Source organism: Equus przewalskii, chromosome 1, assembly GCF_037783145.1.
Source record: "Equus przewalskii isolate Varuska chromosome 1, EquPr2, whole genome shotgun sequence".
NCBI classification, from domain to species: domain Eukaryota; kingdom Metazoa; phylum Chordata; class Mammalia; order Perissodactyla; family Equidae; genus Equus; species Equus przewalskii.
The window spans coordinates 10,046,761-10,072,735 of NC_091831.1; the positions used below are offsets into that span (position 1 = coordinate 10,046,761).

The 25,975-nt window shown below is 46.2% G+C and overlaps 1 protein-coding gene across 1 annotated transcript in view; it reads right to left on the reverse strand.

Moving 5' to 3' along the window:
- Window positions 1-25,975, reverse strand: part of LOC103560229 (scavenger receptor cysteine-rich domain-containing protein DMBT1) — an 83,586-nt gene that overhangs the window by 25,698 nt on the left and 31,913 nt on the right. The window contains exons 16-32 of the mRNA XM_070631907.1: window positions 25,216-25,533; window positions 24,577-24,609; window positions 23,290-23,322; window positions 21,652-21,805; window positions 19,897-20,114; window positions 17,839-18,156; window positions 14,983-15,012; window positions 14,331-14,484; window positions 10,713-10,930; window positions 9,779-10,090; window positions 8,906-8,938; window positions 8,402-8,428; window positions 7,659-7,812; window positions 6,650-6,867; window positions 4,111-4,161; window positions 3,231-3,269; window positions 1,417-1,446 (exon numbers count right to left, since the gene is read on the reverse strand). Coding sequence (XP_070488008.1) covers window positions 1,417-1,446; window positions 3,231-3,269; window positions 4,111-4,161; window positions 6,650-6,867; window positions 7,659-7,812; window positions 8,402-8,428; window positions 8,906-8,938; window positions 9,779-10,090; window positions 10,713-10,930; window positions 14,331-14,484; window positions 14,983-15,012; window positions 17,839-18,156; window positions 19,897-20,114; window positions 21,652-21,805; window positions 23,290-23,322; window positions 24,577-24,609; window positions 25,216-25,533 — 2,340 coding nt within the window. The remainder of the gene's footprint in view (window positions 1-1,416; window positions 1,447-3,230; window positions 3,270-4,110; window positions 4,162-6,649; window positions 6,868-7,658; window positions 7,813-8,401; window positions 8,429-8,905; window positions 8,939-9,778; window positions 10,091-10,712; window positions 10,931-14,330; window positions 14,485-14,982; window positions 15,013-17,838; window positions 18,157-19,896; window positions 20,115-21,651; window positions 21,806-23,289; window positions 23,323-24,576; window positions 24,610-25,215; window positions 25,534-25,975) is intronic.

Sequence of the window (25,975 nt, forward strand, 5' to 3'; positions counted from 1 at the left end):
GATACGTGCTGCGAGCTGGCTTTGTAGAAAAGACACTTAAAAACAACTTTCTGCTTTCATTCTTTTTTAGGTGTCATTTCTCATATCATTGCTCTAAAAATTCAAAACAATTCAGCTGAATGCTTGGAGTTTAGACTTTGCATTTTTAACCCAACTCTTTCCAAGAATACTATAAAATTCTCAGGATAGAATTAATTTAACTTTCCTTGAATTGAAAATTGTAATGCATTTATTGGGGGTGGTGGAGGTGGTTGGGGGCTGGAAAAGCGAGCAGAAGAGATGGCGTCACTGCTGCAAGAGGGGAAGGAATTGGCCAAGTCAGAGCGACCTCTGAACCAAAAGAAGATGAAGTCAATTCTTGGCTTCTGAGTCCCAGAGATTGGGGCTGATTCAGGGGGTCTCCTTTGAGAAGGGCCCACAAGAGCGCTCTGTGCATCAGGACCTCAATACAGGCCTTGCAATGATGCTACTGAGGGTGGGTGGGTGACCTGGCTCTTCTTGAAAAGGTCCCTACGTGAGGAGAATCCACCACATCACCTGCTTGACTCTAATGAGCACAACTCTTATTCTATACAGCGCCAGGACCATGAAAATAATATTGGCTACATTTCTGTTGGCCACAGATGTGGGGAACCCAGCCTAAGAAAAATAGTTACAAAATATAAGAACCGGAAAAAGTACCTATTGGATGGAAAACATGTGGCTGTTTCCCCAGAGCTGAAGAAACTATACATGTAAGAAAAAAAAGTACTCATAAGTACACTGCAAACAAGTACAATGAAATTTCATACTCCTCTCAAAAACCATCTCAGTCACATGCAGGAGTTTGCTTTTAAACAACCCCACTCAATCTCTATCAAATACTTATCCTTTAAAATGTGACGGCAGCTCATAAATGTGTACACATTATTCTGATTAAGAATAAGAAAGTAAAAGAAAAAAAATTGATGTCGGGAGTGTGAAGATAAGGCCCCACAGGCCTGGGGCACCTTGTCAGAACCACAGAGCTCAGCTGCAGCATCTTGAGTCCCAGGTGGGCTGCAGGCAGAAGAGTATCTCCCGCCACAAGGCCCACCTGCCCCCAGAACCTCCCACCCTCTCTGGCCTGCTACGGCCTCTGTTGCATGAACCATCACTGTGGGTCAAGAACTGGTGTCTCCGAGGCCTGCTGAAATGCAGATCTCACGTGCAGGAGGGATGACACATCGGCCTGTGAACACCCAGAGCAGCTGCTCCTCTGGGTGCAGAGCCGGGCCTCATGGGAATGGGAAATTCTCTGGGTCTTCTGGGAGGGTGGAAAGGTCTGAACTCAGAACATCGTCAAGGAAAGTTAAGGCTGGAAAGGGAGACCCAGCATGGGACCCCTGCACTAGATGGCTGGTCACCAATACCAGGATAAAGTGGATGTGAACTCACAGACTCCTGGATGTACAGCGGCTGCAGAATCTGCAAAGATGGAGGAAACATGAGAGCGGTTTAATAATAGAAAGCAGGATGCTGGGGTGGCTCAAAGGTCATTGTCTCAGTTTAAATGGGACTCAACAATGCTGGTAAACAACTGTTCTTAAGCATCTAGGACTGTCCCCTCTGGGTTTTTACAGCTGGGTGTGGATTGTATCACCTGGCTAAAACTTTGAGGTAGTGATTCTGACAGAATTTGCCTTAGTAACTAAAATACCACCACAAACAACAAAATAGCTAACATTTTTGTGTGTTTATGGTGTGTTATATGCTTGACTAAGTGCTCTATTTGGAATGTCTCATTTAATTCTCCCAACAACTTCGTGAGAAAAGCACCTTTATTTCCTTTATTTTACAATTAATTTACCTTTGTGGACATTCAAGATGAATGGCGCCCTCCCATATATTAAACAGCTAGCATATTTTTCGGAGTTAGAACAGAAATTTGCTGTTCCAGACATGGGGGGAGGTTTAAGGCACAGATATATTTCCAGACTCTCTCTGTAAATTCCAGGTTTGGCCTGGGGAGCTCCATGAGTGGCCCAGAAGACACCTGAGCTCACTGAGCAGATGACACCAGCGTCCCTGTGTGCACACAGTTGTGGGTGAACCAGCTGCCATGAAGACACTGCCCCAGGGAGGACTGGCTTCCAGGTGAGTTGACATCGTCCAGGATGAGGCTGCCTGACCCAGGGCTGAAGCTGTCCCCTGGGAGGGCAGACACAGCCAGGCCACAGCCAAGCTGCCTACAGACCCTGTGGGCATCTTCTATGGCCTGGTGTCATCACACACCGTGCCCCAGGTGTGGGTGTGGTAGACTTCCACTCAGTCCGCACACCTGTTTGACCCATTCACCAGCCGCAGGCCCAGACCTTGGTGGACATTCTAAACAATGACCTCCATCAAGGTTCATCCAGAAAGGCCACCAGAAGAGCCAGTATTTCCTGGAAATTGTGCACTGATAATCGGTAATAAGAAATCTACCCATTCCTTTCACTTTGTGTCATTCATTTCATTTATTTTTGCCTTGGGTATTATTCAGTGGTTTTTTTGTGGGTATAATTGGTTAAGGAACGATTGTGCTCCTTAGCCAGCTGGCCCAGACACCTGCATCACTGCATAGCTGCCTCCTTCTCTTTCACTACGTGTTGTGAAGTCTTGGTTTCTGGCATGCACGGGGTTTGTTGAATTTTCATGAGAAGCTGTCATACACACACTAACTGGAGGGTGTGTGTGTGTGCATGTGTGTGTAAGATTCTCTGTGTGCCTTTGCACACCTTGCTCCAGTGACAACAATGATAATTCCCGTCTATGTTGTTCCCAGGATCAGGTGCAACCGCATATGTGAAGATGCTCTGGGGAGTGTAAAGAGCAGTCATTACAGGCTGACCCCCATGCTCAAAGGGCAGTGTTACGAAAGGGAGTAGAGGATATGCTCTGAACACAGCCAGGGTGAGCTCACAGTGGGAAGGGGTGGAGATTTGGGCTCAAAGGCTACCCTCAGCATTCCTAAGTGCCAGCTTCCAAACTCGTCCCCAAAAGCCATTCTTGCATCTCACAGCTTCTTTCTTCTCACTTTCCAACCACAGATTTTCCAGGTGAACCTGGACATTATGGCCCTTTCTCCAGCCACAGGCTTTCGGATGGCTAGCCTGAGCCTGCGGAGGGGTGTGTTTCCACAGGGACACTTCCTCCCACAATAAGGCTGGAACTTTTCTGAGCTAAAACTCTGTGAAAGGAAGGCAATTGAAGAGAGAAGAAAAGATTACCTGTTGATGTGGGCAGCTTTGTGGGCTCTGGAAACGATGCTAAGGACAGACAGAAAAATGTCTTAAATGTCAAAAACATTTAACTCCGAGTTACCTGTCGGTGGGCTCTCCACCTTGTGGATTATCTACAGTTTCAGATTCTAAATTGACTCCCTTTCCCAGTGGGGGTTACTCCTTCCATCACCCATCTGGTGCGTGCGCAGGGCACAAGAGCCAGCTGATACAGGCTCAAGAAAATCGAAGCACGGTGGTTGCTAGATTTTGTTGTAAACAGATATAGTTTAAAGTCAAGAAAGCATTCTTGGGCATCACTGCTGTTCAGTATAACTCACTCTGGTGCTTCCTTTGAAGGTTTGGGGCCTTTCTTTTCCAACTCCTCCATGAGTGTTGTATTTTAGTCTTAAAGACACTGCATGGGAAAGCAGCTGACCTGATTTGAAATGTGACAACTATTGGGCCGATCACAAAGGCAGAGAAAGGCTAGCAAGACATGCTTTCAGCTCCTTCATTCTTTACAGTTCTGTTGGGCAGAAAGCAGCACACAGAGATGCATCTCTGCAGTGCTCGGAACAGGTGCAGCGAGAAAACGACGGCTGACACGTAAATAGCGTGCCCTACATGGCAAGCACTGCCCCAGCTCCTCCGCACGGAGAGCCACTGAATCCCACTGCGGCCTTAGGAGACAAATGCTGCTGTCCTCCTCCTCATCCTTGTCCAGAGGAGGAAATGGAGGCATGAAGTGTTTTGGGGATTTCTTCAAGGCCCCACAGCTGGTAAGTGATGAATCCAGGACATTTGACTCCTAAACCACTATCCTACTGTCCAAGGTGACTTTGCCGAGGCAAGTGACAGTTAATCAATTAAGAACAACTGAAGTTACCTGAAGCTGGGTGACTCACAGCAGCGGACGGTGTTGAGTAAGGCAGGGAGGCTACGAGAAACGCAAGTCAAAAGGTGAGGGTACGTCACGTCCCTTCATTCTTCTTAAACCCAAGGGGTCCACTTGCTTATTTGAAACAGAAAAGTGCATGTCTTGTTTTGGGGAGAAACTACACCTACTCTGGGCATCTGAGATGGCCCTGAGTTGCCATGGTTACAAGCTCCAGATGTCCTGGGTCTCCGGGTTCATTTCTGTCCTGCTGACAGACACTGCAATGTCATTTTGTGCTTTTTGGGCAAACTGTGGCCACAGTGATGGTCTGCTCGTGTGCAGCACCTATCTTGCCAGTTGGGTTGGTTTTGTAATTCTTCCTGGGTGTGTGGGTGTTGCCTCCCAGAGTAACTGTCAGGTTGTAAAGGGCAGAACCGCATTTATCTCAAGGACATACACCTGCAACTTCAGCAGCAGGAGGGAGCCGAAAGGCTGGATGACAGAGAACCCTGAGCTGCTGCTTTGTGACCTTCCCTGTCACCTCTGACCCACCCCCGCCACAGCTCTGGCCAGGGCCCTGGTTCCAAACCCCCCTGCTCTTTAGGCCCCCGGCCCTATCCTCTGATGTCACACTAGGCATGTGGCTTCACTCCTGATTTGCTCAGAACATTGATTCTGCCCCTTGACTTCTCTCCTCTTCTCTCAGAACCTTCCAGTACCTCCACCCCTGCCTTCCCTTTCATCCTATCTCAGGTCATTGCTGCCATGTCTAGCTGATAAGCCAGTTTGCCTCTTTCCAGCCAAACCTAGACGGATGGAGAGATAAATGGGGGCTTTGACTCCAACTACTGAATTTGTTTGCAGAAACTCAGCAGGGATAATGCTGAGGAATAGGAGCCTTGGGCTAGCACCTGTGCTCCCAACTCTGTGACTTTCAGCAAGATCTCTGTGTTACCTGTGAAACGAGGGGGTTGAACCAAAAAGATAGTTCCCAAAGGCATGACTCATCACTGGTGGGGTGTGAGAGAATTTGCCATGGTGCAACTTCTATTTTAAGGGTTACATATTTATTGCATTGAAATTTAAAAATTTACATTTAGTTCCATTCTGATTAAGAATATTTTCAGATATGCATGGGCATGAATTCATTAGACAGTTCACCATATATTTTAATTTTTAAACATTTTAACCTTGTGATATTGCGTGTTTACTTTTATCTACTGCCTATTTATGGCAAGTGATCCTGGCTCTCCATTTATGGTGGTGATGGAAAGTTTCCTTGTAAAATGAGTTCATTTAAGTGAGAAAAGAGAGTCAATGTAAAGGAAAGGATTAAAATTATAATGTGGGTAGTAGGTGGGTGGTAGGTGGGTGGTAGGTAGTAGGTGAGTGGTAGGTGGGTGGTAGGTAGTAGGTGAGTGGTAGGTGGGTGGTAGGTGGTTGGTAGGTGGGTGGTAGGTGGGTGGTAGGTGGGTATGACAGGGATGGTGCAGGGCCATCTGAAGGCTGAAGCTTGGAAAACAGTGACACATGGCCTGTCCAGAACTTCCCTACTGCAGAAGACTCAGAGCTAGAATGTCATTTCACCCACCTGCTGCCTCAGCATCAGGCCCACCTGAGCAGATGACACCGGCATCTTCGTGGTGGCCACAGTTGTGGGAGAACCAGCCACTGTGCAGGCATTGCCACAGTCTGACTTCAGTCCCCACACACTCCACATCATCCAGAGCAATGGGGCCCAGGCCTCGGTTGAAATGTGCCTGCCCGGGGGCCGACACAGCCCTGCCACAGGCCAGCTGCCTGCACACCACCTGGGCATCGTGCAGGTCCCAGCTGTCGTCACACACGGTCCCCCAGCTGCCGTTGTAGTGCAGCTCCACGCGGCCCTCACACCGGTGGCTGCCGTTGGTCAGCCTGAGCGCCACATCTGGGAAACACAGACATGCCCGACTCACTGCGCTGGGGGCGACCCCTTTTCTGCAGCTGTCGCGGAAGACCTGGGCATCTCTTCTGAGCCGACCAGCTCTCAAAGCTCCACTCTCCCACGAGGGAGGGAACTACTGTGGGTTAAAGTGACTGCAAAGGGACTTTGGGTTTGATCTCTCACGTCAGTGTGATTTTCAGGGGGTGTTTTTTAAAGCTTTTTCCCTGGAAAGGACTGTCTACTTGACAGAGGCCAAAGGAGGCCCCTGAAAGCCCTTTGTGGAGTGGGAAGCCCCAAGCACGTGAACACTGGATACTGCTGCTCTTGGTGGGGAACAGCGTTCTCCAGGCAGATGAAAAGACACTACGCATGCGTTTTGAATGAAACAGGCTCAAAGAGAGCATCAGCTAACCCTTTCCCAGAGCATGTGATGTGCGCTAATATGAGAAGATGCATGTGCACGCGTGACTCCACATCTGACCACTTTCTCCAGTCAGATCTTGGGGGTAAACTGAGGAGGGGGGAACCACTTTCAAGTCCCTAGTGTCCAGGCATGGAGTGGGCCATCCAACCTCGCCCTCAATACCAAGCAGAGACAGGGGCTAAAATGACCAAAGGACCTACCAGTGCCGTTCTCGTCTTGCATGAGAGACTCATAGGATGCATGAAAGCCGATGTTGGTGATGATAGCGTCGCTGTGGAAGACCACCGTTAAGCGATTTGAGGAGGAGGTAAATATTGGCATTGCACCAGAACAGAACCTTCCCAGAGAAGAAGATTCACTTTGTGACCCATCAAAGATTTCAATGAAGTCGTACGGACAGCCATAGAAATTTTCCATCCTGTGAAGTGAGGATATCATTCAGACTCAATCCCCTGGGGCTTTTTCCCAGTGAGCACTGCCCAGATGGGTTCAGGAAGGGTTCTGGAAAAGCTGTCTGAAACCTACATCTCTTCACACAGGTCAGAGGAAATGATCACCCCGTTGACACAGGCAGTATGTATCCTGTTTCTAAAAATCTTTTAATTTTTAAAATTTTCATTCAATTGTACTTTTTGAATATGTATTATAAGTACAAGGAATACAATTTAAGTGGTACTGGCAAGTATTTGGTGAAAAGTAAAATTTTTCTCCCACGCCTGACTAGTGCCCCTCACTTCATTCCCCTTCCCAGAAGCAGCTACAATGAACTGCTCCTTTCCGGGGATGGTCTACGCACAAATGGCAGTGACTCTACTACTGTCCATGGTTTTCTTGTAGATCATTCCATAACAATACACCCTAGATGTGGGACAACAATATATGACTGTACCAAAATCTGCATATCTGATCCCACACTGATGGGCAGCTAGATTATTTCCAACCTATTGCTACTATAAGAATGCTGCCCTGATTGCCCTCGGTGCACAGGAGCCTTTATCTGTGGATTAAATTCCCAGAACTGGAATTGCTGGGGTAAAAAATCCATGTATTTAAAATTTTGATCAATACTACTTTTGAAGAAAAATCACTTTTGAGAATTAAATATGGAAGTTGGGTGTTTTTCTTTTCATGGAGGTGAGGGTGCAGGCAGTATTCCTGGTGTCTATAATCAAGTGAAGAGGATAGTAAATGTAGGCAGTATTTACTTACTTCACCACTGCAAATGTAAGTTTGACATGAGCCCTGATATCCACTTGTATGTCCCAGGCACACACCACATTTGTGGGGTATTTTTTAGGGTACCAAGGACTGGAGAAGGAGCCTGAATTATTTGTGAGCAAACCACCACAGTGGAAATTTTCATCTGCAAGAAACAGTGAAGAAACCCCATGAGAAGGGTGCATTGGCCTCTGCTGGTGTTTTTGGAAGGGTCAAGAGGGGATGGAGTGAGGGCAGAAGGAAGACCTTGTTCTGGGGCTGCTTTGGCTGGTAACTGACAAAGTCAGCTTTGGAGACTCCTCTGAGTTTCCAATTCTGTTCATTACCAGACAAGATCGTTACATGTGCCTATCAAGCTTATGGGGTTATTGTGAAGGGAAATGATGGTGACATACCAGGGCTTTATGAACCCATGTGCACAGATAGGTGTGAGCACACGTTTTAATGACAGGGATGTGAAGACAATGCAGCGATGCGACAAAACAGCATGGACTAGAATTTCCTCCGTTTTATTATCCACAGACCCTGGCTGAAATCAAGACCAAGATTACTTAAAGCATCCCCTTAATGGCTGAAATATTGGATCTGGTGTGGAATTTGTTAAAGGCACCTCTGTGCTGGGGCTTTTCACGTGTAAAAGGAAGAAAGAGCATTCATCTAGTTGCTGGAAGTGCTAAAACTGAAAACTGAGTAAATATCAAACCATGCGAAGGGTTTCAATAAAGCTGAAGTACCTTTAGGGGGGCTGTCACCAGGCGGGTCTGTGAAAACACATGGAGAAAAAATGATACCGTGAGCAAGGACTTTGATCCAGAATGCTCCTTTAAAGTACTTGAAAATATTGACACTCACAGCTGTGATTTCTCTGTGCCCCGGGGAACAGAGAAGATGCTGCCCCCGGGGTTTCTCTTTCCTTGCTCCCCCCAGCATCTACTGCATGATCATTACTGCAAGCAATCAACCCTCTGTTCACAGCAGATACTGACTCAGAGAACCCCAGTGGCCCAGAGATGCATTTCTGGTGAGTTTGAACTCTCGTTCTCTCCTAACTCTCTCCCACCTCTCTCCCCACCCTCTGCTGCCCCAGCCCCACCATTTTATCAACACTAATGAGCTGCATTGCTCTTGTTAATTAGCAACTGAGAATTTATGCTGTCAACTGTGCCCCAAATTCAGGATAAAGGATTCACATACATCAGGGACCTGGCAACAAGTTGAAAAGTATGGAAGAGCAATACCTGTTGGTCTTAGTTTTGGATTGCCATCGATACCTACACAAAGACACAAGAGATAATGAGAGACGGATTGAGTAAGGCAGTCACATAATTCATAAAAAAAAAAAATCAGGTTCCTTTTTTTTAGGATTAAATACATTCTATTCTCGGCAGCTAGGATTGTAGTAGTAAAACCAGTCAATATTGGTTAAAGACTGTTAGCCTATGGCAGCCCACTGGGTGAGGGAGCACACTCTGCTTCTCAGTCTCGTGATGGCTCATCTAGTTGCCGCAAGTGCTGAAACTGAAAAGGTGGTATTTATTTACTTTTGGTCAGTGATGGGGCTGAAGGAGCTTTAGTAACAGAGCCGAGCTCAGTCTTTGGCACAGCACCTGGTAGGCAATACTTACAGAGTACGGACCTGTGTGTGATCTTGGATATGCCTTTGTTGTCTCATCAATAAAATGAGGATGCTAATAGTCTCTACTTTATTAGTATGCATTAGTATTAGTATTTATTAGTATGAATGAGAATATGAACGCACTGGTTTCAGCAGAGAGCCTGGCACATGTCAAGCACGCTTTGGACACCAGCTACTATTCCTATTCAGGAGAGAGTGGCTTGTTACCAACACATGGCATGTCTATCCAAGAATGGGATGTCTGATGATACAAACCACCTACTTAACCTTTTAAGGTGGGTCTTTGAACATTTTACAGGCACAGCAATTTTAGAGGAAGAAAACTAACTCTTAAGCAAATTGATTTAAAAAGACGGCTTAAAGTCCAGGGCTCCTTTCTGAGTAATTGCCTGCAGGTGTTGACTTCTTCCTTCCCAGAGGCTGCTGGTGGGTGAGACTCCCTCTCTGAAGTGTGCTCTGTCCCATGAAGGCTCACCTGAGCAGATAGCACTGGCATCCTCGTGGTGCCCACAGTTGTGGGAGAACCATCCATTGTGTGTGCATTGCCACACCTTGGCTTCATTCCCTATGCACTGCACGTCATCCAGCATGATGTGGCCAGTGCCCCCTTCAAAGTAGCTCTGAGCTGGGGCTGACAAGGCCTCACCACAGCCGAGCTGCTGGCATGCCACCCTGGCATCTGTCAGGTCCCAGCTGTCATCACACACCGTGCCCCAGGTGCCATTGTAGAAGACCTCCACCCGGCCTTCACACCTGTGACTGCCATTCACCAGTCTCAGGGATGCACCTGGGGGACAAGAAAGCAGGCTGCTGAGCTGTGGTGCTGTCCCCACACTCTAGGACCTTCACCAGATAGAGCATGCCCAGCACTTGGGCATATTTTCCCACATTGGGCTGTTGGAGTCTAGGCAGGGTGGCCCTGTGCCCTGATTTGCCTGGAATATTCCTGGTTTATGACTGTTGTAAGGATCCAGGAGATCCTAAGAGATCTATATGAGTGTTCTGGAGTGTTTTTGTATTGAATTCAGATGGAAGTAAGGTGGGTTGTAGTTGTAGTTTGAGATAGTTTTGTTCCAGAAGGATTTGCCCTATTGCATTTTCTCTTCCTTTGGGGAAAAAGGAGGCCCTCATTTGGATCCTTCATCTACACACACAGCCAATACAAGATATGAGATTTAACCATCTGTTTCTTCAGCTGGGATGTTCTGGTGGAGGAAGATGACAGTGAGAGAGGCAGAGCAGGGGGAGGGTGGGCTGGGGCCTGTTAGTGTCAGAGCGGACGGACGTCACTCAGGATGTCATTAATGAAGGTGGACTCCGCAGGTCAGATTTAGGAAGCATCTCCTCTCTTAAAGGGAAAGGACACAAATTAGATCTACTTCCTTCTAGGTAAGCATTAGGACACCTACCACTGTCCCTTTCATCTTGCCGAACGGCATTGTACAGAGCATAAAACCCTGTATTGGTGATCATGGCGTCACTTCTGAACACTGCGGTCATGATGTTCGAAGAGGAGAGGAAGGTGAGATCTGAGCCAGCACAAAATCTGCCGCTGGAGAGTGAGGCAACTTGCTGTCCATCAAACACTTCAAGAAAGTCGAAGGGGCACCTAGAGACGTCTTCTAATCTGAAGAGGTACAGGCAGAGTTAATCTCCCCAAGGAAACGTGCAGAGGTGTCTTAAATAGAATCATCATTTGCATCACACCCAGCCAGAAACTGCAATCATCCTTGCCACCTCCTTGCAACCACACACTCCACTAGTGGCCCTGACCTCTTAAATATCGCTTGAACCTGCCCTCCTGTCCTTCCCTATTGGGACTGCTCAGGTCAGTCAGCCTTTGATCCTCTCTCACCTGGTCGATTTCAGCGGCCTCCCAACTGGAATAGTGGCTTTCAGTCTCTCTTCCTCTCAACTTCGAGTGTCTCCTGAATGTCCCCCGGCTCTTGATTCACACCCTCCCACTCTCTGGGGTGGTAGCAAGTGTCTACTAGGGTCTTATTGGGTAAAACTCTCAACAAGTCCCAGAGAAGGGATAAGTGGTCACAACTGTAAAAGCTCCAAGGGCCTGTTGAGTAGGACTCTTCCCTCTGATGCCCCAAATTGCCTGGTTCAAATCAAGTGTTTTCATGACATGTTTCATCCAACTTGGATGATCAGAGAAGCTGGCCCTGATCATCCTGCCTAGTGTTCTCTTGACTTTCTCCTATTACCATATACGCACATTTTTTTTCTTCATAGCACCTATCAACTTATCACTAATTGAAATTGTCCGTCGAGTTACCAATTTATTTGAGTACTATTTGTCTCCCTATCTACAATGCAAATTCCGTGAGGGTAGAGATCTTGTCTGTCTTATTCAGCCCTATAAACCCATTCCTAGACCAGGACCCACACAAAAAGTGGCATCACTAAACATACGCTAAAGAATGTCAACATTTATCTAACACAATGAAAATGTGAGATATGCACATTGGCATTTAAACAACAGTAAATAGCCTTTGATACATGCATTATAAGTGCTCATTGCATAATACATACACAATGGACACAATTACATTTGTGTACAAACTGCTGAATTTGAAAACCTGTTTATTGCGGAACATATCTATTCCAATAAAGAGCCAAGTGCCTCAAAATAACCCATTTTTAAATTTAGAAAAAGTGATAACATTTGTGTGTAAGGTGACAGCAGTGTGACAGTAACAGATGACACTGCAATCTGAGAAATCATTTCATTAGAAAACAGGACACACTTCACTTAGCAAGAATGAAATGGCATATTTTAAATATGGATATAATTTTTACAAATTGAGTGTGAAACAAATCTCCGTAGAAGCTGAAACAGAAAAATAGAAGCAAACTTCAGTGCAATGCGAGTTTCTCCCTCTCAGCACTATTGACATTTGGGGCTGGATCATTCTCTGCTGTGGGGGTTGTCTTGAGAATTGTAGGACACCAGACTCCACCCACTATATGACAGTGGCACCACACCCCCCTCGCCCAACTTGAGACAATAAAAAATGTCCCCAGATACGGCCAAATGTCCTGTGGGGAGGTACAATCACTCCCAGTTGAGAATCACTGGGGCAAATAACCAACTTTATGTCCTAAGAAAAAAACCCCAAATATCAATAAATCTAGATTTAAAAACATCAAAACTTGGAAGTCAGCAACTAAGCTCTGGCTCCGGGAAACACATTACACAGCTCCTTGATTTGTGTGCTCTGAAACTATAGTAGTAAGTTTATGTTGGAATGGTGACCTTGAGATTTCAGGGGATTTGGGTCATCACAGCTGCTTGGAATAAACACTTTCCAGAAGTGATGAAATGATACTCTGTGCCCCAAAACATTAGAACTGTGAATTTCATGGATTTGAAATATATGGTACGAAATCTTCCCACATTGCTTTCAATAAATAAATGAGTGTGGAATGAATGAGTGAATGATAAATACATTTTGCTCATAATACATAAGGACCCCTGATGTTAGTTTTATGTCCTCCCTATTCAAAAGGAATTTTAGCCATCAGGTAAAACTAATTTAATCCATCCCTCACTCCACTGCCAACTCACTTAAAATTTTTTTAAAAATTTGTTATTATTATTATTATTATTATTTTTTGAGGAAGATTAGCCCTAAGCTAACATCTGCTGACAATCCTCCTCTTTTTGCTGAGGAAGACTGGCCCTGAGCTAACATCCATACCCATCTCCCCCTACTTTATATGTGGGACCCCTGCCACAGCATGGCTTGACAAGCAGTGCGTAGGTCCACACCTGGGATCCAAACCGGCGAACTCCGGCCCGCCGAAGTGGAATGTGCAGAACGTGTAGACTTAACCACTGCGCCACCGGGCCAGCCCCCAACCCATTTTAAATTTGAAGGCAGCATTTAACCATTCAGATCCTTGACTGCTGTGGCCAACGAACACAGATGGAAAGCAGTGGCAGAGGTCCGGGACAGACTGCATGACGATGTCAGGAACAGAGAACGACCCAGATGCAATCCAGTGTAGAAAGATGAAACCAGGGTTAAATGTTATCAGGAAAAGTAATATTTTCATTAAAAAGTTACTCATTTATGTGTATATGAATATATATGTATATATACATATAAATATGCACTAAAATAGGATGAATTCCTTTAAAAATGTGTGATGCTTGGAGAAAGAAGTAGGAAGTACAATATGTATGATAAGAGGAATGAATGAACTGAGGCTGCCTAATCTGTAGAAGAAAAAGCTTAGTAGAAACATGATAGAAATTCTTGAAAGGAGGAGCAAACAGATGTATTTTGTGTAGCATCAGAGGAAAGAACGAAGATTGGAAAATGAGAGTGAAGAAAAGGTTTGGGTTCCTTTTCTTTTCTGTGTCCCAAATGGAGCTGGCTGAGAGTAGAGGGGTGAGGTCTTCAAGTGTGGGTCACCCCAGCTGAGGCTCCCTTGATGGCCTGGTGTCAGGGATGCTCATGGGATATTCTCCAAATGCATAGGAGGTTGAGCTAAATGATTATAAGACTCTCTTAAGCTCAGATGACCAGACCAATTTTCATCTAAGAAGTGAAAGGATTTGTTACACAGTGCTGTAGGCTGAATATTGTGTCATCTCAAAATTCATGTGTTAAAACCTAACCCCCAGTATGATGGTATTAGGAGGTGGGTTCCTTTGGGAAGTGATTAGGTTATGAGAGCAGAGCCCTCACGATGGGATTAATGCTCTTATAAAAAGGGCTGAGAAAGCTCCCTTTTCCCTTCATCCATGTGAGATCATAGTGAAAAGATGGCCATCTGTGAACAGGAAGCAGGTCCCCACCAGATATTGAACCTGCTGGTGTATTGATCTTGGACTTTCCAGCCTCACAACTGTGAGAAATAAATTTCTGTTGTTTATTGAGCTACAGTTTATGATATTTTTGTTATAGCTGCCGAACAGACTAAGACACACAGAAAGGCCATCTCTTTGAGGAAAGCATGGCTTCCAATTGAATCTGGCCTTTGAAGTAGAGAAGGGAAAACCTGCTTACTTCAGGCTTGGGATCATCAGTTTTATGTGGAACTTCTCAGCCACTTGTATGACCCAGACACACTCCACGTTGGTGGGGTAGTTTGCTGGATACCAAGGACTGGAGAAGGAGCCCGAGAGGCTTGAAATTACTCCCCCACAAGAGTTACTTCCTCCTGTAAAAGCAGACAAGAGACCTACGTTTGGCTTCTTCAGACATGCGCCTTGCATTTTCTCAATTTTCCCAGGTGTAGAATCCAGAATTCCACCAAGCTCAACAGAAAATCTCAAAATGGGAAGGAATCATGCTGGTATTAGATGTAGCCATGCTTGGCTGGCATGTGATTGTATCCCTGAGAGGGAACGAAGGAGGGGGAAAGATGTATGACTGGCAGGCAGGACTCTAAAATCGTAGGTGAGACTGGCAATGGGATTGGACATGTATGTAGCAGGTGTGGGGCATCCAGCTGATGCTTCATTAATGCTCTCCCCAACTTCCTGTCATACAAACCAGCTCAATTCAGATGTAGATGATCCATCCACTTGTGAGGACTCCATCCCACCAATTCCTTCCCCTCATGGCAGCTAGGACAGACAGACATCTATTCTGCTTTTACGAATTATCAAAGAGGTTCAGTCCTTGACAGGTCATACTTTCAATGAAAGAGAGTTACCTTGTGGCATAGGGGCTTGAGGAGTGGCAGCTGCAAAAGTCAAAACAGAAGAAAATCAGGAAAGAGCTTAACACCATAAAATCCCTTATACTTAAGTACAAATGAATAAGCCTGTGACTACTTTGAGTCTTAATACATGGAGTGGAGACGCTCACTTCTTTTTTCTCCCTGATCTGGGATGCAGCCTCTCTCCTTCTTTAAGTGATTCACCAGAAAAATCACAGAGAAAACACAGTTACATGACTTGTTTTCTCTTATGTGCTAGGGTCCACCAACCCAGGGGCTGTCCTGAGGTTCTTGAGGCATCACCCACAGTAACACTACTGGGCTTATGAGCATGCCACTATGTCTGCAGAAATTTATCAAGTGCCAAAATGCAGGACAAAATCTGGAAAGCTAAGACCCATGGTGGGAAAGGTAGGTTGGACAGCACTCCGTTGAAGTAAGACAGGGCTCAGAGGGGATTTCCAACACGTGTGAAGGTCCTTTCTTCCTCCTTTCGTGTGTCCTTTTGGCTTGGATTTCTGTGTAGCATATATTTCTATATTCTAGATGTATCCTTAGTCCCCACTGCATGGCAGGCAAAGGGCTGGGCAGGTCCAGAAAGCCTGCTCACTGGAAAGCTGGAACTTGTTTGAGTTTTACTCTCACTGTTTAGCGAGGAAGGAGTTTGAAGGAAATGGGTGAGATGCATATGAGAATTCCTTTATCCCCATTGTCTTTCTCCTCAGGCAGCGCTGCTGCAAGGTGAAGAGCTGTCCTTCTGAGTCCTTCTTCAGAAAGAGTGTTGGATAGCAGGAGAACAAATTTTTTCTAAACTAAAGTGTCTCAGAAGCATTTTTCCTGTGATAAAATGTTTGATATATAACATTTTTCTCAACGAATTAAACGCCAAAGGCCTTATTTTGTGTGTGTCCAGGCAGGTGTATAGTGTTCTATCACAAAGAGGTTTGCTTACGGTTGGATACTATTTAGACAAAAATGGTTCCATTCCCCTGTACCCCAACCCCGAATTCCGTTTATTCCATGACCCGGTCTCTTTTCTAGTTAGCCATGCATTTCTGCCTCAGGAAAGGGATATTATATCAGAGAGAAAAAATAGAAAAGCTTCTGAGGTTTGAAACCCTAGGCTGCAAGAAGGCTTGGGCCCAGAGCTCTCTGAGGACCCAAAGCCATGCCCTCCCTCCTCCTGTTCCCAGGCTAGGAGAGAGTCCTCATTGGGCAAGAAGAGGAAAGGCCAGCAGGAATCAAAGGGAACTTCCCTGCTTGACAGTCCCTGAGAAAGTGTTCTGTGGGCCCTGCCTCCTCTCCAGGGCTGCTGCATAATTTGTGTTTCCCAGTGCAAAATGAAAATGTGAGGTCTCAGCCAGTGGTGGGGAAATCAATCTCTTCCTCCCACAGGTCCACCTCACAACCCACACCACATGGGCAGCCTACAAGAGATGGCAACCTCCACCTAGGATGCCTGTGGGACCTGGATTGGAGTAGGTAAGAGGTCCCTACCAAGTGTGCTTCCAAATGCATCATGGCAGTGCCAGCCCATTGTAGAGACAGATGCTAGCCACCTTACCTGGCCCTGAAACACCACAAGGCTAACCTGACCTTGACCTTCCCCTTACCCAGGACCCCACTGAGGGCAGAGAGTGGCAGCAGTCACCAGTCAGGGTTGGAGAAGAGGCTGGGAGGGGCCCAGGGTGCTAGCAGGCAGGGCAGTGGCTGCTGAGAACCTGTCCTGGAGAGGCAGGCAGCTGCAGGAGGCAGGACCACACATGCCCTGATGTAGCTGGAATCTTGAGTCTAGGAGGTCACTGCCACACATGGACTTTGAGTAGATTACCAGGAGGAGGTCTACCCTTTCTCTACTCCTGCTGTGTTGGCTAAGCCAGGAGGCCCACAAAAAAGCCCCACATGGCTTCACTTCTCATCTCCAGTCTGCTCTTGACCCACTGGGAGAGTTTGGCATTCAGTGCACCTTTGTTTTCTTGCATGCTTTCACTTTCCAATCTACATTCCCGAGAGGCAAACCTTTCCACTTTCTCTCCTCTCCGTATTGACCCCCTTCTTAGCCACTGTGATGGAACCTGCCTCCTTCTTTCCCCTCCTGCCCTTCCTTGCTTTGCCATCCAGAGAGGAGAGTTTTGGATGTCATTTCATTTGGGAAATGTGGTTTTTAGCTCATTGTCCAAGTCACTGGTTCTTAACCTTGGCTGCATTTTGGAATCACACGGGAAGCTTTAAGTATGACTGATGACTGGGTATGACCCCAGAGATTCTGATGTGACTGGTCTGGGGTGCAGCCTGGGCATCAGGAATTTTAAGAGCTGTCTAGGTGATTCCAGCATGTAGGTCACTGTCCATCAGTGTCTAGGTCAGGACAGAGATTAGACTTCTTATTCACTTTGAAGAGATACTAGAAATTCACAGTGTTGGACCTACCTGGGGGAGCAGGGGTCACATCTGGAGCCCAGTCTCCAGCATCTGTATGCAGGAAAAGAGGGGCAAATTTAGGAAATCTAAATTAAGTTCTATGAAGACAAAGAAGTGGTGGTTTTCTAGTGCGGGCAGTTCTCAAGCAGGCAGTCTTCATGTCACACAAGAAAAAGAGCATGTTTAAATTCTAGAAAAGCAGCTTCAGACCTGGGAAAGTTGCAGAGAACAGGACCCGCCAATTGTATGTGTGTCTTCAGAAAGGAGTCAGGCTCTCAGGGTTCACTGTCAACCTGGCTGAAGGAACTCTCATCTGTCAGGCCACCGTCCTTAGCTTCCCTGGCCCTGTTCTGTGAATGCCCTCCATCCATCACTAAGAAGCTGCTAGCTGAAAGATCAGAGAGAAGCTGCCATAGAAGGAGAGGTTACCTGAGCAGATGACACCAGCATCCTCATGGTGGCCACAATTGTGGTCTGACCAGCCAGAGCTAGGGCACTGGCCAAGGTGGTTCTCGCTTCCTGAACACTGAATGTTGTCCAGGAGGATGTCTCCAGAGCCTGGGCCAAAGTGGCCCCTTCCAGGGGCAGCAATGGCCTGTCCACACCCCAGCTGTCGGCACACCACCTCAGCTTCTTTCAGGTCCCACAGGTCATCGCACACAGTGCCCCAGATCCCTTGGTGGAGGACCTCTAGGCGTCCTGAACATCGTCCGGAACCACCCACCAGCCGCAGCTCTGGTGCATTTTCTAAATGGAGGAAGATTTTATTTTTGAGTTGGGGAAGTTTGAAATAGGAAGGATTTCTAGCTCCCACGTTTGTGGCTAAAGCAAACAAATGCAAGAGCAAAATTTTAAGGGTGTCTTGATTCCATATTAGGTTAGAGTTAAGGGCTTAAGAGTGAGATAAAGGTGGGTTTAAACCCCAGTTCTACTGCTTCCTAGTTGTGCAAACTTTGACAAGTTACTTCATCTCCCTTGGCTTCAGTTTCCTCATCTGTAAAGTGGGGACTCTAAGCAGCCTGTATCTCAGAGGGCTGTGGTGAAGAGTTGATAAGAATGTGAATATAAAGCACAGTGCTCAGCTCCCAGCACACCATGGTTCCTGCAGATCTTGCCATGTGGTTCTCTGTGCCACAATTCTGGATTCCTGGGGAAATGGGTTCCCAGTGGCTTTTATTGATATGTCTTGGATAAGTGCTTGGATAAGTGTAGATTTAATCCCCTGAGGGCACGTGGGCCACTAGAGTGTTCATGACTTCATAAAGCCCAATGGAGATGGCTATTTCTGGGCTGACAGGCTGTGGACAGCTGGAATTACCTGCTGTCTCCTGGAGACACCCTAGGGACAGCTTTCCTGTACTGTATCCACAGGCTTTGCCACACTGGCCTTCTTTCTATTTCTCCAAAATGTCCAACTTTTTTCTCCCTGAGAGCCTCTGCATTTGCTATTCTCTCTGTCTGGAATGTCCCTTCATTGTCATTCATCACATGTCACCTCCTGTGCAAGGCCGTCCATTCCCACTCAATCCACAGCAGCATCTCATCCACCTCAGGCACTCGCTTCTATTCTACCTGCTCTGTATTCCGAGCCATTATCACTGCCCAAAATCATCTTGTTTATTTACTTGTTTCTTGTGTCTTGATTCTCCCTCTCTCCCCCATGTCCACCCTACTATAAACTCCAGGAGACAAGGGTGCCATACAGTTTGCTGTGTCTCCACACTTATAACTGGGTCTGGCACATACTAGGACCTCAGTAAATATTATTGGGTGAGTGAATGATGATCTTGAGTCAATTAATGGTCTGGATTTCTAATGCTGGACCTTACTTAGCCTCCCCAGGGCAAGATCTCAAACATGCCTTTCAGGGTCAAATATATAAGGAATTCCATTACTCAGAAACAAATACCCCCACCCCCTCACCTCAAACTGAAGCCAGAGACTTACTACCTGGTTTCCTTGGTGACCTGAAAGCGTCACTGGGGCTTCAGCAAGGGCCCCTGATTATCAGATGCCCTACAATCAGCAGGTAGTATGCTTGCTGGGTGCAAAATTGGACCTGGCTCTGGAATGACTGCCTACAGGGCCATGGCTGAAGGGGTCCCCAATCCTCTCATTGGGGTGAGTCTAGAGTCCAGTGCATGCAAGGTATTAAGTGGGCCAGCCGGTAGAGGAAAGTGTATTCTTTAGGAAAGTTTGGCTTTTAGATTTCAGCACTCTGGACAGTTCCCAACGGAGGGTAACGACAAAGGAGCTATGGAGAGGAGCAGCCTGCCCGTTTACGTACAGGCTGCAAATCACTGCCTTATTTCAATCGTCCACGTGGGCTTCTTAGTGGGAAAATCTAGCAGCCATGAAGCAGGGCTTATGGGGCCAAGCGTGGGGGGATTTTAAAACTGAATCCCAGGCCTCTGCTAATAAGGGGGTTCCTCAAATTAGAAACTGTTCTGTCTTTTAAAGACCAAAAACCTACTGGAAGCTTCCTACCTGACTCTCTTTCACCCTGTGGAATCGCATTGAATAGAGCATAAAAGCCAGTATTGGTGATCATAGAGTCACTTCGGAACACCACTGTCATGATGTCTGAAGAGGAGAAAAACATCACGACTGCTGAGGCACAGAACTTCCCCATGGAGAGCGAGGCAATCCTGGGGCCATCAAAGATTTCAACTGAGTCATACGGGCATCCAAGGACATCTTCCAGTCTGGGGGAATCAAAGTGAAGGGTCAGCAGCAGGTTAGAACTTCCTAGATCCTAAAGCTTAGAAAGTATGGCAATCATAGAATTGAGTATTTGGATTATATTTTAAATTGTATATTAATATATAAAATATCAATTAATTGTTTTAGATGCCTTATTATTGAAACTCTTATCTTCTTTGTCCGGGGGAATATATGAGGCTTATTGTTATAACAGTAAGAGAAATTTTAAAATCATAATGGTTTTGGCCAATCACAACCTATATGGAACATTAGAAAATGCTAATGTACACTTCAAATAAATTCTTAACAGTCAAATCACCTCAATGATCAGCATGTAATCAACATCACAGGCAGATTTTCCTACCTCTATATTTCACAACATTTCCCTACCCAAATTTTTGGGGAGAAAAAACTTGATTTTAAAATAGAAATAATGTCACATATAGTAGAGTATTTGCCCTTTGGCAGTTATTCACAAGGGATGTGTATGAGGAGAATTTGAAGGAATAGACAACTGACAACACAATAGACTTTCGAGGTGTGGGTTCAAGTTTCTCACTTTTGTGGGCTATCTGTGTCCTTATGGTTTTTGTCAACAAAGATAACATATTTCTAAAATATTCTTTGACATAGGGCATGTCTGCCTCCACGGACAATGCATTCGATGCATGCTAAAGGTAGATTTTCATAGCATTTCACAGTATTGCTGTGTTTGTATCATGCTGTGTGTCATATCCAAAAAGAAGAAGGGCTTTGCGTAGACTCTGCTTACAGAATTAAGTATGGGTGAAGACCTGGGTCTTTAAAAGACGTAAACATAAGATAGACCTAGGTGAGCTAGCCTTTGGCAAGTTAGTCGACTTCTTTGAGTCTTAATTTCCTCATTTCTAACGGGGATGACAAGGACATCTATCTTAGGGCTGTAGTGACACTGGAATATGACAAAGCATACAAAGGGCAGTACTGAGCCTGGGCACACTGCAGCACTAAAAAATGTCAGCTGTTATTTTATGCCATGGAGATAAAAAAAGGCAGTGACTTTGGAAAATCTATTCTCATCATGTCAAATATGAGGCAATGGCTCTATGGTCTCATTTGACTTTGAGGCAACATTTAGAAGATGCAGGGCCCAAGGCTGGAGTAATTGGCTAGTGTGTATGCGTGGAAAGCCTTTTGGTATTTGTTTAAAATTTAAATAAAGGAAAAAGAAAGTCTAAGAGGGTAAATATTGGTACCTAGTGTACAATAAGGGCAAAGTTGGTAAGGAGGATTTTTGTGATATTTTTAGAAAAAAATCAAAAGAAAAATGACCAAATAAGGTTAAGTCAAATATGTCAATAAGCCAGTTATTGAATTTTTCAAGCTAGAAGTAACTCATTGGATAGCACTACAAAATTAACCTGAGCTTCAACTTGGAAAGAATTTTGTGTTCTTTGGTTTTACCCCTAAATGTTTCCCATTAAAAGAAGTATCATTATGATTTCACAAACCAATATTCTTATTTAGACAGAAACTTCTCTTAAAAACTTGTTTTCTTACTTCAAACTTGGGATCATGAGTTCTATGCGGAATTTTTTATCCACATGGATCTCCCAAACACACTGGATGTCTGTTGGGTAATTTTCTGGATACAGCGGACTGGAAAATGAGCCAGAGAGACTAGAAATAACCCCTCCACAAGAGTTACTTCCTCCTAAACAACAGGAAAAAGGATGTCAGGATGTGTCCGCATGGTGTCACTGTGTGATCTCGGTGATGACCAGCTCACTCCTAGTGGCCTGGTGGAGTCAGGCAGCAGTCCCCATGGGTGGGTACACAGGGCTGTCTGAATAGATCTTTAGCTTAAATGTCTCCTGGGAAGGAGAGTCCATTCAATCTAATTCTGATGGGTCAAAAAGTACTAATGTGCGAGAGTTCCCTGCCTTTCCCTCTCTCCCTACCATCTGATAAAGAAAATATTGTATTTGTCCTGTCTACTTACCATTTCCTCCCTCTTTCTAAAGTGGAAGGATTCTTGCCTGCTGGGCGACAGGCAGAGTAGATCTACATGAGAGATCAGGCAGGAGAGCCGGAGAGACAGAAGCTGTACGTGCCGGCGGAAGAGGCGAGTCTGAAGAGGTTTGGGAACAAGAGGTTCTAGAACAACTCTGGGGTCTGACGAATTGGAGCAAAGGGAAAGGGGACGCTGGGAACCGTTCTGGAGGTCATGACTGGGACTTCCCTTTAAGTACTTTTTCATCGCTTTTTCTGGGTAGATTGTGTTTCCTTTAACTCAGTATCTACTGAGATTGGAATTTACAGATTTTTGTATCTGTAAGAGTAAAACACATGAAGTCTAATTCTTCCATATGAGTTGTCATATTAATATAAATAGATATACATTTACACACAGACATATATATTTAAAGCAGCATGCTACACAAAAAAGCAGAAAACTTAGAGGATTATTTTAGAGGAAATTTGAAAACACAATATGCTTTGTTGATCTTGTCACTAAATTATGAAGTTGCTTAATTTTCTTCTTTCTGTTCTCCCCTGACCAACTTGTAATCCTCCGAGAATCCCACAGATTCCTGGTCATTCCTGCGACGGATGGTGGGAAGTGGTGAAGTGCCCAGTCATCCCATTGCTCTATTGTTGATTGCGTTTTAAGGTTACAATAACTGGACCGGGTCACACTGACACCGAAACCCCAGGGAGTCGGAATTCCTGAAAACTCTACATGTGGCAGGGGATGATGGACTGGTGCCCATCCTGGTGTCCACTATTGGACTGTACCCAGAGAAGGCAGGCTGAGTATGGCCAGATGGACTGCCACACTCTCTTCAAGTCTCTTGTCACTCTCCTGTCTACTCAGCCCTGGGCAGATCCACATGCTCCCTTCCCAGCCTGCTCCTTTGGTTAAAAAAGTGATTATTTACAGGCATTAGAAATACAAGTGCCATGCCCATTGGCAATGCTGTGGTGAGGACTGAGGGGCTCCTCTGACTGAGCCCCTGACTGCCCTGGCCTTCTCACAGAAGGAGTTGTGACAGGACTGGCATGGGCAGCAGAGAAGCAGCTTCACACCCACGCTGTGCCAGTCCCTTTGTGCCACATCCTGGGCACACCGCCCAACATCTACTATGATGGTTCTCTTGCATGGAGTTACCATTTTGATTTAAAACAAGTGACTACCTGTTATATGATCCTGAAAAGCTGTAGAAAGACCTAGAAGGGAAAAAAACGGGAGATAACGATGACATACAGGGGAAAAATACTTAGTCTTGCCTACAAGTTAGTGAAATGAACAGAGTTTTCTTAGAAATGTCGATGTACTTAGTGTGAACTGAGAAAAGTCTGAAGGTGCTCAGTGAATATTCTCGACAGTCCTGTGGCAGATTAAAGAAGGCCACAAATTCTTGGATGTGCCTCCTGTCACGAGGTGGGGTCTAGGTCCCTTCCCTTGACCCTGCGTGAGCTCTGTGACCGCTTTGATCAACAGAATATGGTGGAAGTGACACTGTGCCTTAAGAGATGCAGCTTCCACTTCCTGTCACTGGTTTGCTAGTGGCACCCTGAGCCACCTTGTAAGAAGTCTGACTCTCCTGCTGGAGAGACCATGTGAAGAGGCCCTGAGAGCCCCTGCAAAGAATGAGGGCCCTGGCTGAGCCCATCCTTCCAAGTGTCCCCACCAAGGCTCTAGGCATATGAGTGCAGTTGTTCTGCACTCTCCAGACCAGCCACTAGGTGAACACCACTGACTGACCCTGGTCAGTCCTATGTGGAGCAGAAGAATCTCTGAGCAGAGCCCTCCCTAAATTCCTGACTCACAAAACCGTGACATATAACTAAATGGTTGTTGTTTTAAACCACTACATTTTAAAGTAGCAATAGGTAACCAGAATGGCTCCTTTCACTCAATGTGGTCTTCCTCATTTCCCAATCATCCATGTAATTTTCAGCTTAGCTGAGTTACATAAAATGAGAAAACAATAGATGAGCATTCATTTGAATATCCACTGGACCCCAACCATGGCCCTTTAACTTTAGACAGCTCTGCCCCCTCACTCATCCCCCAACACGTAAAGCTAGCCTTCCCCTAGAAAAGTCCAGAAGATATCAAGTTCTTCTCCAGGCAAGTGTCCGAGAGAGACTTCTGCCAATGACTTGTGACCTCTGGGTGTTGTCTGAGGCTGTGTGAGGACAGCCATGTGCATTCAAAAGCAAAGTAGCCAAGAGCATCAACAGCTTGGATTCAAACCCACTGGCCAGCCCTGGGTACATTACTAGCTTTCTAAGTCTCAGTTTACCTCTCTGGAAAAGCACTTGCCTCAAGGGGTTATTGTAGAGATTAAATGAGTTATCTACACCAAGGGCTCAGAACAGTGCCTGATTCTTGGCATTTATAAGTATTTGATGCTAGTATTCCTATCATTATTATTGTTAGAAAGTTGCCTGGACTATTAAAAAACATGGACATACCTGGAGGTGTGGGAGGAGGCAGGCCTTCTGCATCTGAACCATAAAGAAAGGCAATAGGACACTATCTTTAGTGAATCCAAAGTTTAGAGGAGGTAGGGTAACAGAGTGTGCATGGGGGATGAAGGGGAGAAGACCATGGCCTTTCTGGACACGGAACCCAGAGCACCAGAACTGCCTCCTGGGCAACTCCAGCCCTCCTCTGGCTGAGTCCTTGGCCTCAGGGGGCAGGGCAACTGCCCCCCAACAGGGTCAACTGCCCCACAACAGCCAGGGCTGGATTACCCGTGGCCACTCTTATGCTGAATCTCCTGGACCACTTGTTGAAAGGCAGATCCCAGAGCCCTTCCCCAAATCTAGTTAGTCATAATCTCTGAGGGCGGGGCCCTGGACTCTGTACTGCAATGCCCCAGGGGGTATTGGTGCACACTAACATTCAAGACCTCTCGTGTACAACCTGGAGTTGCCCATGGCAGGGCATGTGCCTGAGCACAGGGCCTGGTGCAGAGTAGATGCTCAAGGATTGTTTGGTGAAAGAATGAAGAGATGAATGGATGGATAAAAATTCCATCTGGGATGCATAGTTTCAAAATGTCTTCAACCACAACATGAGAAATTATTGCCTGAGAGGGGAGAAGATACCTGAGCAGATGACGCCAGCATCCTCGTGGTGGCCACAGTTGTGTTCTGACCAGCCTGAGTGGGCACACTGGCCCAGGTAGCGCTCCACCCCAGAGCACTGGAGGTTGTCCAGGAAGATGTCTCCAGAGCCCGGGCCAAAGTAGGCCTTCCCAAGGGCGGACACGGCCTGTCCACACCCCAGCTGTCGGCACACGACCTCGGCTTCATTCAGGTCCCACAGGTCATCGCACACGGTGCCCCAGGCCCCCTGGTGGAGGACCTCCACACGTCCTGAGCACTGACTTGAGCTGCCCACCAGCCGCAGCTCTGGCCAGTTTCCTGCACATAGAGATGGGGTATGTGAGTCCCCACGAGACCCACCTGGGGTCCACCAGCATCAGATCTCAGAGGCCAGCAGGACTATGGGGATGGGGGGGCCATGCCCTGTCTTGAGCCTTGGGGCCTGTCCCTCACATTTCCCATGTGTTCCTGAGCTGCAGATTGTGGGGTCTTCAGCCAGTTCAATTTCACTTCAACAGCATTTACTTGTTGCTTTCCCTGTTAGGCATTTATGACGCAACTGTCAATCAAGAGATCCAGATCCTGCCCTCAAGGAGCCTAAAGTCTATTAGTCCAATGTAGAGTCCAATGTACAGTGCACTATTCCACATGATAAATGTCATGAAGGGGAAGAACAGGACGCTCTGAAGACTAACAGAGAACAGGGGCCTGGGAAGGCTTCTCTTAAAACAGTGAGAAGGAGCTGGTGAGGGGAGGAGCT